This window comes from Cyanistes caeruleus, chromosome 3 (assembly GCF_971803275.1).
Source record: "Cyanistes caeruleus chromosome 3, bCyaCae1.hap1.1, whole genome shotgun sequence".
Taxonomy (NCBI): Eukaryota; Metazoa; Chordata; class Aves; order Passeriformes; family Paridae; genus Cyanistes; species Cyanistes caeruleus.
Window position 1 is genome coordinate 93,376,572 of NC_141703.1, and position 15,194 is coordinate 93,391,765.

The 15,194-nt window shown below is 41.7% G+C and overlaps 2 protein-coding genes across 31 annotated transcripts in view; one reads left to right on the top strand and one right to left on the bottom strand.

Annotated features, from left to right (window-relative positions):
• Positions 1-12,456, top strand: part of CFAP44 (cilia and flagella associated protein 44) — a 42,301-nt gene extending 29,845 nt beyond the window's left edge. For 13 of the 14 annotated variants that reach the window (XM_086882944.1, XM_086882952.1, XM_086882941.1 and 10 more), the window contains 11 exons: positions 1,198-1,375; positions 2,417-2,902; positions 4,380-4,583; positions 5,007-5,202; positions 6,170-6,280; positions 7,761-7,891; positions 9,012-9,128; positions 9,696-9,897; positions 10,571-10,731; positions 11,452-11,586; positions 12,069-12,456. In XM_086882944.1, the coding sequence (XP_086739070.1) occupies positions 1,198-1,375; positions 2,417-2,902; positions 4,380-4,583; positions 5,007-5,202; positions 6,170-6,280; positions 7,761-7,891; positions 9,012-9,128; positions 9,696-9,897; positions 10,571-10,731; positions 11,452-11,586; positions 12,069-12,305 (2,158 nt within the window). In that variant the 3' untranslated portion in view covers positions 12,306-12,456. Of the gene's footprint in view, positions 1-1,197; positions 1,376-2,416; positions 2,903-4,379; positions 4,584-5,006; positions 5,203-6,169; positions 6,281-7,760; positions 7,892-8,702; positions 8,789-9,011; positions 9,129-9,695; positions 9,898-10,570; positions 10,732-11,451; positions 11,587-12,068 lie in introns of those variants that run through there. The other variant, XM_086882955.1, reaches the window with a different exon arrangement.
• A 1,033-nt stretch (positions 12,457-13,489) lies between these two features.
• BOC (BOC cell adhesion associated, oncogene regulated) overlaps positions 13,490-15,194 on the bottom strand; it is a 54,269-nt gene continuing 52,564 nt past the window's right edge. For all 17 annotated transcript variants that reach the window (XM_086882960.1, XM_023941765.2, XM_086882966.1 and 14 more), the window contains 2 exons: positions 14,505-14,698; positions 13,490-14,164 (listed from right to left, as the gene is read on the bottom strand). In XM_086882960.1, the coding sequence (XP_086739086.1) occupies positions 13,980-14,164; positions 14,505-14,698 (379 nt within the window). In that variant the 3' untranslated portion in view covers positions 13,490-13,979. The remainder of the gene's footprint in view (positions 14,165-14,504; positions 14,699-15,194) is intronic.

Here is a 15,194-nt window from a genome sequence, read left to right on the forward strand (position 1 = left end):
GGTTTTTATATTCTTAAGGGTTATAATTAGAACAGGTGAATTTTCATGTATCTCTAAGTCTCAAGAGTGCATTAGAATATATTTAGTTTCTATGGTTCCTCTAAAATATTATCAAATTTGAATTCAACTAGGTAGCTGCATTTTCAGAGAGGGGTCAAAATGTGTCTAAATTGATCACGACTGAGAGACACCTATGCCATTACAGTCAACTCTTAGTGAATCCTGCCAGCTCTACATGGAGCAGACACTGTAACAGCTGTGTTAGGTCAGCAGTCTTGCCATCTCAGCCATTATGTGAGTGTTTATGATATGCCTTTGTGCTCCATGCTGGTCTTTATCCTGAGAGGCAAGAAAGGGGGAAAGGACATCTTTTACAGAATCATAGAATATCCTGAGCTGAAAGGCACCCACAAGGATCATCAAAATCCAAGTCCTGTCCCTGCACATGGCAGCCTCACGAGTCACACCATGTGACTGAGAGCATTGCCCAAACACTCCTTGAGCTCTGCCAGGCTTGGTGCTGTGACCACTTCCCTGGGGAGCCTGTTCCAGGGCCCAGCCACCCTCTGGGTGAAGAACCTTTTCCAAATATCAAACCTAAGTCATAACTTTGAATGACCTCTTTTTCAAGCCTGGTTTAGATGGGGCTTTGGGTGACCTGATCCAGTGGAAGGTGCCCTGTCCATGGCAGGGGCACTGGAACAATATGATCTTTAAGGTCCCTTATAATGCAAACCATTCTGTGCTCATGGAAGTACAGAAGTTCTTCCTTAGGAGATGAAAGGCAGGGAATGAGGCAAGTGTGGAGTCAGAATACAAAGCTTTTAAGATTATTGAGTGTTTAACAACCTAGAGTAGGATCAGGTGTTCTGTACTAAGGGCTGGTAGATAGTTGATGTGTGGCTCCCTGAAACTGATAGCAGCATGTACTCGCTTACTCAGAACTCAGTCTGAGTGTGAAGATTTAAACTTTTCCATGGCAGAGCTATGTTTTAAGAGTTCTTAGGGGGAAAAAAAAAATCTGGGATTTTCATTAAAATGTGCAAAGATAGTCTTTCCAAAGTAGCCATTCTTTTCTGAAAGAGATGTATCACTCTTTCACTTCCCGAACTTTGCTGCACAAGTCAGAAGGTGTGAAATGACCGTTCATTTGTATGCCTTCTGTCTTGAAGTTCAGCTTTATTTTTTTCCTACCAGATACAAAAGCAAACCTAGAGTTAACTTTGAGAATCCCAGAGATACTGAGGAGATCAAAGAAGCACAGGAGAATATAGGATGTTACAGGCTGAAGACTGCCACTAACTACACACTCACTGAAGATGATCGTATAAGCACTAAAAAGAAGATGATTCAGCTTGCAACCCTGGAAAACTTGGTATGTAAAACTATGTATATTGCCCCATTTTTGGGGAAAGTGAGGATAGTGTATTAATCACTGAAGAAGTTTTTTGAAAGGAATTCAAAGTGAGTGTGGGAATTGGCATTGAAGGACAGATGGTTGTTTTGAGTAAGTTTTAGTTAAAAATCAGCCCTTCTCTTGTGAACTGTTTTGTGCTTCACCAAACCCAGACCTGAATCAATCCATTTTTAAAAATGAGAAGGAGAATTTACCTTCTCTAGTAGTTCAGCAGGAGCACCTGTCTTATTAATTGTAAGTCTTACAATCTAGTAAAACACTGAGCTAAATAGCCCCTGCCATGAAATACCTTTACAAAAACAGGGATGAGAGCAAGGACAAGTGTTCTAGTGGGGCCTCTCTGTATTTGCACTTTGGCAATCACTCCTTCTGGAATTGGAATCTTCCTGAGAAACCAGGTATTTTGGAGCCACCTTGCTATAGTAGGACTCCTACAGTTACCCCACATATTTTAACCACTAAGACACAATAAGTTCAAATGTTGTGCAGTATCTTTGTTGCTTTCCTTGTGACTTCTTTCTCCCCATCCTTCTCATAGGAATGGTTTTTCATTGTATTTGTCTGGAGTGCAAAAGAGTGACACTAGATAACTTTGACAGTGAGGTCTAAGCATTACTGAAGCAATGCTGCGAGTCTCAGGGGATTTGTTGGATCATTTTAGTCTCATGCTTGGGCTTCAGCACTTCACTGTAGTGTTGATGCTACCAGATTTCCAGTGATTAACCTAATTTATTAGGACAAACAAAGGGAATAGTTCTTGTCATAAATTCTGGATTTATACAGATGAGGAATTCCAGTTTCTTCAGGTGGGTGGTGTGTTATTTTATTTTATAAAGATAAGTTTCTGCCAAGAGTATTAATCACATTCAGTAAAAAGAGTCTATTCATACAGTGTCCCCTTACCACAGAATAATTAGTAATCCTAATGTTAGCCTTCTTGAGTTGGGTAAGACTATTCCTGTAGCGGAGAATCCTACTAAAATGGTTTTTCCTTTGCAGATCCATAGGATGAAAGTGAACATGAACAAAGAGATTGTGTCTTTGCGGGATCTCAAGGTTTCCATTATTGATGAAATCAAGAGTTTAGTGAAGGAAGTAAAATCCATACAGGCATGCTTAGATGTATCAGAACATCTCCCTATTCCCCTGATCCCTCAGTTACATCCAGATGAGGTTCCTGAAAAAATAGTTGAATACAACAGTGATGTCCTCCTAAAGTTCAAAGAGGAGCAGGAGGCCAAGGCAAAGCTCAAGGAGCCACTGGAAGGGTGTCCCTCATTTCGCGCATTTAAGCACGTGCTTCTTCAAACTCCTCCAGTGGAAGAGGGTGACCCCATGGCACAGGCTGGAGATGCATCAGCTGTGGTCACAGAGGAGCAGCAGGCTTTTGTGATGGAGAAGGCAGAGCCAACAGAAATGGAACTGGAAATTTTAAAGAGGGAGAAGATAAAAAATCTATACTTGCAGGAGACCTTGATTAAAAAGGTAGGAAACTGAAAGTTATTTTTGTCAGATTAAAAAAATTCCAAAACCCAAACCAAACAAACCACACCACCCACTGCATCATAAGTGAAACAAAATCACCTTCTGTTTCAGGATTGCAGCGGGTCTTGCCTTTCTGCAGTCCAGGAAAATGCTAACTGTTGCACATTTACAGTGTAAATAAATCCATAGCTATATCCTGTGTTCTGACTATTATCACTTGAAAAACAGATCTTAGATTTCTTATTGATTGTGCTATGATCCTAGTAGCAAAAAAAAAACCAAAACACCAAAACCAAACAAAAAACCCAAAAAAAACCCCAAAAAACAAATGTTAGACATAACTTGAAAAATTACAGAGTTAAAAAAGCAGCATCACTACAATTTTGTAGATTCATGTTCTCAACTCTTAAAAAGTTGTAGTCTCAACCTTTTTGTGCCCAAAAATACTTTGTAGGATTAGAAAAGGTACAAAAGAGAATACCCAAAATGCTTAGTCATGGAAAAGATTCTTTAAAAGGTACATCTAAGTGGATAAAGTATCTTTGGCCTGCAAAAAGGGCAACTGAAATGGTTTTAGAGATGGGATAAAATTCTGAATAAAATTGAAAAGGGGAGTGGGAATCATCTCTTAAAAGGAGAGATACCAGATGAAATGGTCACATAGAAAGCTTGAAGCATGCAAATGAAAATAATTTTCCTATCCAACAATAAGCTAAAGCTTTGGAACTCAGTGGAGTTCCTGTGGGAGAAGCTATGATTTGATAGTGTGGGGAAAAAAATCCATTCAGAGCTGTTGAACACAAGCATACTGCTTCAAGCTCAGGATGCTCCTAAGTGAGAGTTTAGGAGGGTACAGAGAGCAGGTGTGCCACGGTTCACTTGTTTTCTCCATTTCTTAGCATCTCTCCTCCAATTTCTGCTGCTGGGCATTGATTCTTTGCTCTGCCTCAAGACACACACCTTTGTGTTTTTGCGTGTGAAGGTTTTGAGGGAATACCCAAATTCTGCTGTAAACATCACACACCTGTAAGTTAATGTTGGCAGCTGCTAGTACTTGTTTAGCTGTAAATGTTTAAGAGAAGAGCTGGCAGCTGTTTCAAAAGAAGTCTTTCAAAGCAGAAGAGTTATTTATTGATGCATCTTTGACTGTTACATAAACTGCTGTAAACATTCAAGGCATCGCTACAGACTAGTATAAAACAGTCTCTGAAGAGTGAAATACTTCAGGGATGGAGGGGATGCAGTGAAAGATTCCTGTGAAGCTCTGGTGATTCTTTTGCTATTGTGCTGAGAACAAAGACACATTTGGGATTAACTTTGTCTTTCTAAGTGCATCAGTAGCCTCTAGGAAATGGCATGTCTGAGTTGTCGATTTGGCAGAGAGAATTTTTCCCTTCTGCTCCTTTCTCTAGCGTTGCATGTTTAACTGCACTGGTAATACTTTTCCTGTCCCTGATTTGACACTCCTTTGCTCCAGATCAACACACTGGTGATCAACTTTGATGCTGAACTTCGCCTTTTGCGGCACCAGAAGCTGAAAATGGATATGCAGCTGAAAAGTGCTGATCTGCACTGCATCACATGCTGTGAAGAGCTGCTTATCCTGAAGAAACTTGAGATACATGAGGACTTTCTTGAGGAGCAAATTGGTGCCCTCATTAATGAACAGGAGGACATGCAAGTAAGTAGGCCACGTGTAGCATTAATTTAAATTTAACAGTACCATTAATGCATGACTTGAAACAAAAGCAAACCATAAAGTAAATGGTGGCATCCCTTGGCTTTGTTTTAGCACTGACCCAGTGACTAGTGCTAAATTTTGAAAAACAACAAACTCTTGATAATCAGCCTACTAGGATGGCCGCTTCTAACTTTCAATACTTAATTTTTTAATAATCTTAACATTTAAATTTTAATAGATCCTTCATGATATGGCATAAGTGACTAATCACATACTTTAAGAACATACTCCTAGGTGATGCTTAATTGAACCATGGGTTTCATCAAGAAAGACAAGTTTTGCATTTCCAGATCTTCACAGATGCATCCTATATACAGATACATGGGTTGTACCTTTAACTGAAGTAGTTTCTTGTTTGTTTAGTCAAAATTGCAGAGCTACCTTGCACAAATAGAAGATAGAAAATGTGAGATTGTAATGCTTCAGGAACGTGAGAAAGCTCTTTATGCCAGCTTTGAAGCATCCCTTGGAGAAGACAATGAATTTGCTGATTTTCTGACTGATCTTTTGAAGCAGGAAGTTGAGTATGTGGAAAAAGAAGAAGTAGGAAGAGAAGCAGGTTGGAGATTTTGTTCTTTTTGCTTTATGGATTTGTTTTACATATTTCCATGTGGTCAAGTACACGTGTCTCAGTCTGAGTACACACCACACTCCAGTCAGTTCAAAAACCCTATGAACAGATTTGTTTATAGACTGAAAATGTGTTCTGTGGCCATCATCTTGAATGATAACAATGATGTAATCCAGTTTCTAACATGACTGCAGTTGGTCTGATAACAGCTCCTGCAATTTACATCCTGTAAGTCATTACTGAGGACTGATAATTGGTAAGAGGAAGAGGTACAGCTTTAAATAGATGCTTCCTATGCTGTACCAATGGGAGCAATGGATAAGTGATTAGTCTGTCACATTCATGACATTCTGCTCTAATCTGTCCATTGACTAATGAGAGATCATAAACCTAATCTGCAATAATCTATTAGTCACAGGACTAACCATATTACAAAAGGATTTAATTTGTCTTAGTGACTCAGTTTTAAGCTGTTAAAGCTAGGCAGTCTTACTGAGCTAAAATACTTGTGCACTCTCTGACTTGGCTTTCGATTTCAAGTGGGACATGATTACCAAAAAGTGAAGACAATGATGGTGCTTTTATGACAGATTTGTGCTTCCATATTCTACTTGGTTAGTTAATCTCTGTATCAGAATGGTAAACTCACACTGCTTAAGTTCCTAACACATATAAAGAGAGAAAATATATTGAAGTTAAGTCCTAAAAACATGGGCTGTACCTGTGTCTGTTCTACTGCTAGGTGATATCTCTCTGTCTCTCTGTTTTCCCCTCCTCTTTTTTCTTTTTTCCTTTCTGTGAAAACATTGCATCAGATCAACCACAAGGTGCCTGGATTCACCTATCACCAGAATGATCTTTCATGGGTTACTGGGATTGTGTTCACCAGCACATTGGCATAATGCATAGCTGGTGGGTCTGGGCTGTTTTGCAAGCCAGTCTCTATTTCTTTCAGATAAAGAAAATGAGAATGAAGAGAAGGATGATGAAAAACCTGACTTAAAGACTGATGAAGAAAATTGTGGATCTGAAAATGTAGCCTTTGGTGACTCCATTTGCCCAGAGGGTACCTATGCTTACTTTTATGTTATTTCCTTGTGTTAATTAGTTGTTTAGCTTTGGGACAACATCATGTGTTTGAAAAGAAAACACAGATTTTTTAATTATTCACTGCATGCTAAAGTCATGAAGGGCTGGAATGTGTGTACCCCTCCTGTGTGCAGCATTTTTCCCCAGGAAACTTTGGTCAAAATAATAAAACAGTTGGTAGTGTAGACTACCCTAATTAAAAAAGTTTGGAGAAATAAAACTTAGCTAAGCAGTAAGAATTAATTATTTTGTGTAAAGAAGCATTCACCATTTCATGGCTGTTATCTGGAGAGAAAAGGCTCCTCTCTGGGGTGGAGCAGTGACAAGGCTGTAGCTGCTCTCTGGAAACCAGCTGCCTGGCCTGGCTGGATCCCTCCCTGTTCAGGGGAATTCTAAGGGGATCCTCATGCTGTTAGTTGAAGCTCTTTGTTACCACCTCGTGGATTTATGCAGCAATTGCCTGTTGCTAGGCTGCTCTGAAAAGTTAGGAGCTTTACTTTGCAAAATCCTCTTCATTTGTGCATTCAAAAGAGGCAACCAACCTTTCTCCCTCTTTTTTCCTTTGTACGAGCTTAGCTAATTCAGGATGTTGTTATTTAAAAAAATCTCTGAGTGATGTGTCAATGACAGTGTAACAGCACTGCTTCATTTTCAAATTTGAACGTACCAAAAATCCACCTTCCCTTTTTTTTTAAATTGTATTTTGAAATCATTTCCACAAATTGATTTTTTTTTATTAACTCCTCGTTCATCTCATTTCTCAATGGAATGTTGGGAAGAAATAAAGATTTTTACTTCTGAGTTAAAAAGTCCAAATTGCTAATTTAACAAGGAAATTACATGTTGCATTAGGCTCTTCATATTTGTCTCTTTATGTAGAATTTTTTTTTCTTTATTGGGCTCTCTTTTTTATTATTATGCCTGCTGATTTGGGCATAATTATGCACTTGTTTGGCATTACTGAAATCACAGTATTAGATAGAAATTCACAGATCTTCCTTACCACAACACAGTTTCTATGCAATACAGCTTTGTTTACCAATAGAGCTATAAATTATCCCTGCAGCAAGTTCATAATTTATAGTGAAGGGTGCTATGGAGAAACAACTATGTGCTCACATAATTGAAGATTTTACTGCAACATGTATTAATTACTGGGATTGCATTGCTTACAAAAGCTAATTTTTGAGCACTTGGCTTTAATGCTGGCTTTGATGCATTTAATGTGACTTCTGGAAACAGACTGAATGTAAATAAGAAAAAAATCCATCCAAGACATTCACCTGGTCATGGAGGCCCATGGGTTTATGCTTAAGGAAGCTCTAGGGAACCAAACCCATGGTGTTATTATGGAGAATGCTGGGAATGTGCACTGCAGGAGAAGGTACCAGCTCTACCCAGTAACTCCAGTACAGTCACAGCAAAAGTAAGCTCTTCTTTGACCCTTTCCCTCTCAGGCTGCAGTGAGGATCTGTTCCTGAACACCATCCAGCTCCGGCAGCAGCGGATAGGCATTGAGAAAGCTTTAGAAGAGGAGAAGAAAGTTGCTGCTGACCTCAAAAAGGAATATAATGCCTTGGCCTTAAAGGTATTGTACTGTTTTCTCAGAAAGCATCATCATGTTAAATGTAGTGCTAGTGATTAGTGCTAGTCTAAGATTTAAAGACAAAATCCTAACCCTCGGAGAGGTGTCCATTTGGGAAGTGATACCTGTGGTAGCACAGAGGCAGGAGGCAGCTCGACATGGGTCACCTGTTCTCCTGAAAAGGGTAAATCAAGTCGATCCAACCTTAGCTTTCATGGGGCTGGATCCAGGCTCTCGGTGCAGTTCCTTCCCAGCTGTCTAGCCTTGTGCAGCAGCAGGAACTGGATTCTCTGGTTCAGATGAAACATGCAGTATGGTCTGTCCTGTCCTCTGTGGGTGTGTATTGCAACAGCAATTGAATAATACTCTCCCTAATGCAAATCCAGGTTAAAATAAATGCATAAAAATTCTATTCTACCATCTATTTATTTTGCTTTATTTTCCATCACTCTTTGTCACAGGTAATCACTGAGTAAACTCTTTTGGTACAAATTTTCCATTTTGCTTTTTTTAACTCCTGCATTCATTAAGAAATTTGATTTGTATTAATTAAAAAATATTTTATTTTGAGGGGTTATCTGGAAGAGAGAGAGTGGTACCAAAATAACATTATGCAAGTCTTGCACTTTTTTTGTCTCAAAAATGTTCCATCAAGCGTGCTTAACATACAACATTTTTTAGATTTTAAAGGCTTTCCTAAGTGCCAGCTGCCACATATTCACCCTGGGGTATGACATTTGAGTCTGAATTGTTTCTTTCTCATGCAGAATCAATAAGCATTTCCAGGCATAACACAATAAAAATTATCTTGCAGGCTCTGTAGATCTACAAGTGTTTTTAGACGCTAAACAAAGCAGCTGTCTCTTGATACATACAGGGCTTCTCAAAGGAGACATTCGTGAGTGTATGTGTGTGCAGAGGTTTTCAGGTTAGAATCTTGCTTGAATATTTGTAGATGATCATTGGGTTTTCCTGTGAAACTCACCTATCATATGTAGTTTAAAAAAAACCGTATTTTTATATACTTCTTTCTCTTTGGATCAGGAACTCTAACAGAACCTTGTTGCCTTATGTATTCTCAGTATCACAGGATTTTGTTTGTCCATAATTTGTCTTTCTGCAGGCAAAAGAAGTAGATACCAGTCTGGACACAGCAAACAGGGAACTGGAGGCCTTTCAGTGGGAAAAGCTGCACAGGCTGAATGAGCTGTATGTAGTTGTGCCTTTGAGACTCCATCAGGTAATTCAAGATGTTGTGCATCTGCATGTGCAGTGGCCTGTGTACATCTAAACAATGGTGTTACTGTTCTTTGGGGCCCTTAGTTCATGATTCACTATGGTTTCCTGGGAGGGAAGTGCTGTTAACTGAACTTCATGCTGCTAATTCCTCTAGAATTCCCATTTTTTCCCCTTCTCCTGTACTGATAGAAACGAGGTAAGGACAGGCAGGCTGGCCCATTGCTGAAATGTGTATAGTCTTTAACTGCTGTATAAGTTTGGCCATCAGGTCTATACCTACTGATATTCTCCTGGGGGAAAAAATAAAACCACACCCCCCCCCCCAAGGAAAACAAATCAAAAAAGCCCTGAAAACTATTGAAACTAATGGGAATTCTGCCCAACTGAATAGTTCCAGCTTGGATGCAATACATTAATTCACACAATTCCCTGGCCCAAAAAAAGAGTTGTGCCCATGCTTAGTATTAACTCACTCACTTGTTCTCTATTGCTCACACATTTGTTATAGAGACATCTCCATCTCCATAAGTAAAGCCAGCCTTGCTTATTTTTCTGTCTGCTTTTGCAGGTGCAGTGCTTGGTTGATGGGGAGATGCCCCGTGACTTCTCCCATACTTTAGTATTTACCAACGAGTCCTTGCAGTACCTGAAGAAGAGAATTGTGGACCTACGTAATGAAAAGATAATGCAAAGAGAGACCCATAAGAAGGCCAAGGAGCAACATAAGCAGCTTCTCCAGGACAAAAAGGAGATGGAGATGGAGATTCAACGTGAGTGACAGACTCTGAGCAACACAGCATTGCTAATGTTCCTTCTGTCCCTCTCACTGGGTGTGGGTAACTCACCATGCCTGTCTCCATACTCACACAGATGTTACAGAGGGTTACTTCAGAAAATAGAACAGATCAAGTGGACTGTTTTGATGGAATAGCAGTTCTCCAGCACTGCAGAGTCATCAGGCTGTGCAACATAATTTGGGAACTTAGTATAAGGAGAGCCGATTGAGAGGAGTCACTGGAAGTCTGGACACATTTGCTATTTCTGCTTGTAAACCAGAACTCCTAGGGAAAAAGTAGTTTTTTCTGGCCATTTCCTCCCCTTTGTAACATCTGAAGAAGGAAACAAGCCCTATTCAAAACACTTCCCAAAGAGCCAAACCTAAAGCTGTGTCAAGCACCACTAGACATGCAGAGGCCCTATAGAGCCTGTGGTGTGAGATGGGCTTACTAGGACTGGTTTAGAGTGTGGCTTAGTGACCACACAAGGATGATCATGAGCAAAGACAAATGGTATGACTCAGCTGTGAGCTCTGTGTGGTTTTGTGTGAATTTTTTATTACACAGCAAATACCAAGAAGCTCAGACAAAAAGCTGGGGTAAGGCAGAAATTCCTCTAAACCCATGAATGACAGTGCTGCCATTTGTGCCAATGTCCCTCTGTTAGAACTGGAGGAGAGGTGCAATCTTCTGATGATGGAGAAGTTTGGTCGGCTGGTTGATTTTGAAGCAGTTCAAGCCCACTCTGTTAATATACCCATGGAGCAGATGAAAGTGAGAATAATGGAGAAGGAGTATGAGCATTTTGTGGAGCTCAAAGAATGGGAGGTAAGCAGCAGGAAGAGGAGGGAGACACATGTGATGATCTCTTAACCCTAAGTTTCCCTGGGGGGCTGTAAAGTCACACTGAAATCTTATGTGAACATGTTCATGTTTAATTTTTTTCACTTGTCCGTAATAGACCACAGTGTTCCACTGCAATTTCCCATCATCATTCCTACCTCTGCTCCAGTTGCTGGTGCACATCCTATTTTTCACAGAGGTAGTTGATCTCTGTTTTGCTTTCTTCAAACACATTGTCCTACTTCATTCCCTACGTGGAGCTCTTGTGGAGTGCTTTTCTCTGGTTCTCAGGTGGCATTCAGCACCTCCTGCCCTCTCTCAGTGCCTTTGGTGACAAAGTGAGTACAGGGCAGGCTGTGGCTCATGCCTGGGGTGCCAATCTGTGCAGTCTGAAAACTTCATGTCTCCATTTGGCGGGGCCCAAGGCTCAGCTGCTGTGGTGCAAGCAGGTAACGTGCTTATGCTGCCCTTACAGAAGAACTTTCTTTTTCCCACACTTTTGCCTAACTTTTTACTTAGGCATTTGTAATTTAAATATATTAAAAACAAGAAGATGAGATTGCATTAAAGGTACTGTGGGATCAGGTGGTGTGACAGGATCAGTCTGCTGTTTACTTGTGACATTTACATTGTGCCTACTGCTTCTTCCCCACTCCACGCTTTTTGTGCTCTCTCATCCCAGATCAACTTTTTACACCTTTCTAGGAAAGAATTGTAGTCCTGCAGCATCAGCTAGCGAAGCTGACAAGGGAAAACACCAGCAAGCTGCACCAGATGAACAGGTTTTGCCATGAAAAGCATCAGCTCGAAACTGAGCTGGAATCACTGACAACTGGTCAGGTGAGCCTTTTAGCCTTTTAGGTTTGGGACTGTTCAGAAATGGGTAAGGGATCATCTGGCCCTCACCAGTTCCCTGGTCTCACATCCTGCTCTGCAGTCAGCAGTTTAGGCTAGGAGTGGGACAGGATGAATGATTGCTTCATACCTTAGCACCTCTGCTATTTCTTAGCTGCTTTCTAGGACTGAAACAAACTCATTTCTAATTAAAATATGCCTTGAAGGAATGAAAAGAATATTCCTTTGTTACATGGAAACAGGCATATTACTGTCATGTAACAGCATTACAACGAGAAGCTGATTTACTGCTCTGTACCATGAAGTAAGTCTAAGTTAGTGAACCTTCAGTCTTCCACATACTTCTGACTAAGGTGGAGAAGTCATGGATATGTCCTGGCTCTTGGAAAGCTTCACTTTACCTACTTGAAATAAATTTCCACTGTTCATTCTCCATGTTTTATAGGAGCCATTTTTTTCCTCTACAGGGTGGAGAATTTGAGAGCACCCAAAATGCTGACACCAAAGAGACAGCCAGGCTGGAGTCACAGCTCACACAGATAACTTGTGAGGTGGCCTTTCTGAGACAGGCAATCAGCCAGAATAGACTGGACGTAAAAGAACTCGCTTCCCTTAGGAGAAAAGGTGGGCACCTCTTACCACAGGACTCTGAGACTCCAACTTCCTCTTCAGAAATAGTCACTAACAATCCAAGTCACCCTTAAAATTAACTGTGGCAGCAGTCATGCTTGGAGGTGCAAAATTAATTGGTTTTGGCTATCCAGGGGTTTAGTTGTAAGGGGTTACATTTGTTTTTTCTATCAAAACATGACTGTAACATATATGGAATAAAAATTAGCAAATGAAACTACTAAATACTGTTATCAGTCCATTGCAGAGGGTTGTACTGGACAAGGTGCCCTCTGTGTGTCTACGTGTGTGCATTATGGCTGTCTACTCTTCAAACAAGTGGCTGTTGAAAGCTGATTTGAAGTTTCACAGCAGCAAATATTAGTTTGGTACCTTGTTCTCAAAAATGGTGAAATTAGTCTGCCTCAAGCAAGCATTGGCAGTGGCCCTGCTGGCCAGGAGAAAGCAAAGGGGGCTTTCTCCTCAGGGCAGGATGTAGCATTTACCTAGCCAGGAGGAGGATGTAACAGTGCAAAGTCAGCCTGTAATTCCACTGGCCTGATCAGTGAGAGGGCCAAGCTCTGTGTGTTTTCAGGTGTTGTTCTTTTTTGCCTTTCATTTGGTGTGGTGGGAGCATGTGATCATTTGCAGCACTTACCCTGTCTTGACTTTAAAATCTTCCTTCAGCCTCAGGGTGGAGGGGGTTGTGTTCTCCCCATGCAAGGCTTTTGAGGTGCTAATTTTTAATTGAATAAATTAAACAATCTCCAGCTGCTCTTGCTGTTGCTCCCCACTCCCCACCTCTTGCCACAGGTCTTTGTGCTCAGCAGGGCTCCAGCCATATCCCAGCCAGGCACAAGAACTTCCTGCTGGTCCCAGCACAAGCCTGTGAACGGTGCTTGTGCAGGCTGCCTTTACAGGGGGTCCTTGCTGAGGAACACACCTGGTGCTGGGAGCTCTTGTGCAGCTGCAGGTTGTGCCCTGGGAGGTGGGAAATGGCTGGAGCCCCAGGAGAGGGGCTGTGAACTGGCACCAAATCCCTTGCCTAACAAAGAGCAAGGACATCCAGTGGCAGTTGGGTAAGCAGACAGCCAGAGGCTCAGCTGGAGCCAGGGAACAAGAAGACCCCAGACTAAGTGTCACCAATGACTATTTGGAAAATTCTAACTGCAGGGAAGTGTCACCTTTCCCCAGGTGTCCTGCTTGCTGTACGTCTGCAAGTGTAAAAGAAAGAGAAGGCTAATTATGTATGAGGAAGTAGCATAAAGCCAGGCACAGCAAAGACTAAAGCCTTTATTTTAGATGTTAAAGCGTGGATTTGTCTTTACAGATAGGCGGCTGCAGATGGCGTGTATGTGAAAGGTTGTTTAAGTTGATCAGGCAGAGTGCATAACTCCAGTCCATTCACAGGAGAGTGTTCATGGAACAAACCTTCCTGGGTGGGGAGAGGAAAAGACCTTTTGGACAGCATTATTTGTTGTGAAGCCCTCTAGGCTGCAAGAGGGTGGTGGCAGCTCTGTTTGGACCCATGTCCCGCCACGTCCCTTGTCCAGCTGTCTCCACTGTGTGCTCTGATGCTGCCACTGAGAGCTGTTGCCTTGTTTCCTGTGACCTTGCTGAGGATGCCTTCTGTCTCCATAGCATTATAAAAGGCACATATACATCTATATACAAGTGCATAAATATATAAATAGGGATGTTATACAAAAATAAATACCCTTTATCTTTCTCTCTTTAGAATAAGTCTTTTGCAAAAGGCAGCTTGGTCCCTAGCTGGTGGGAGGATGAGTCTCTAATGGTCTCAGTGGTGGAGGACTGCTGTTCAGGTGTCTTGGTAGGTCCTGACCCAAAGATGTGATCGCTGGATTCTGGGCATGGAGATCTCCTCTGGACTGGCAGCAGTCTAGTCTTTCTACCTCTTCAACTGGCACTAGGCCTAAGCAGCATGGGCTTCCTGAGGGAGAAAGGAGCAAGAAATTAATCCAGTGCACACTGGAATGAGAGATGCTGTGGGAGATTTCAAGTCAATAGCTCACTTTATGGGGGGGGGGAGGGGGGAGACTCTGATCAAAGAGGAAGATCTGCATTCTGAAAGTGTGTGTGGGAATTTGATGCCATGATCACACAAAACAAGTCTGACCTGCACTACAGGGGTGGATCAATGGATTAGGTCCTAGGGAGATGGATTCACATCACTTGAACATGAGCTATCAGAAAGGCTCTGCAGTGAGATCTCCCTTCAAGAGCAGCCTAAAATGATGAGATGGAGGCATGGAGTTTTTCAAACCACTGACCTTGGTGGAAGAGGGTATCCTGTCGAGCATCCAGGCTAGGGCCTCCTACTTTGCTTCCCATCACTGGATGATGGAGGCCAACAAAGTGCTCTTGAAGGTGAGGACAGTCATCTTGTGGCTGAAGAAGCTGGTGAGTGGAGTCATCTGGGAGACTGTAGAGGAAAGAGCTGTCTTCTGTTCTGGAGCTGGGCAATCTGAGGAAGCAGGCAGAGAGGTTTAGGGCTGTTTACCAGATCTTTCCTCCTTGAAAGATATAACTTGTGTCATGTCTCAGCCAGCTCATCAATGCTGTGACACAGAACATTCCTAAATGAGGGGAAGCGCAGAAACAGGGATATACTTGTGGGATGGGAATGAGGTGATGTGGGACCTGATATCCATGATCCAACAGCTCATGAGTGCCACAGGAACCAGAAGGAATAGTACCTCACAGGAAGCATGGTAATGAAGATGTCTGAACAGTGAGACACTAAGCACTCACAACTGGACAGTGGGCAGATTCTGGGGCAGCTCTTTATCAGCATCAATCACAGATGTTTGCTTCTCTCATCCTGCTTTTCAGTCTCCCACTTAGAAACAGGAGGAGGAAAAGGGGATGGAGGGGAATAGGTCTTGGCCACCTTTACAATTAAATTATTCCTTCCTGAAATCCTAAGAGGAATGAGTTGTGTGAAGAGAATTTAGACCAAG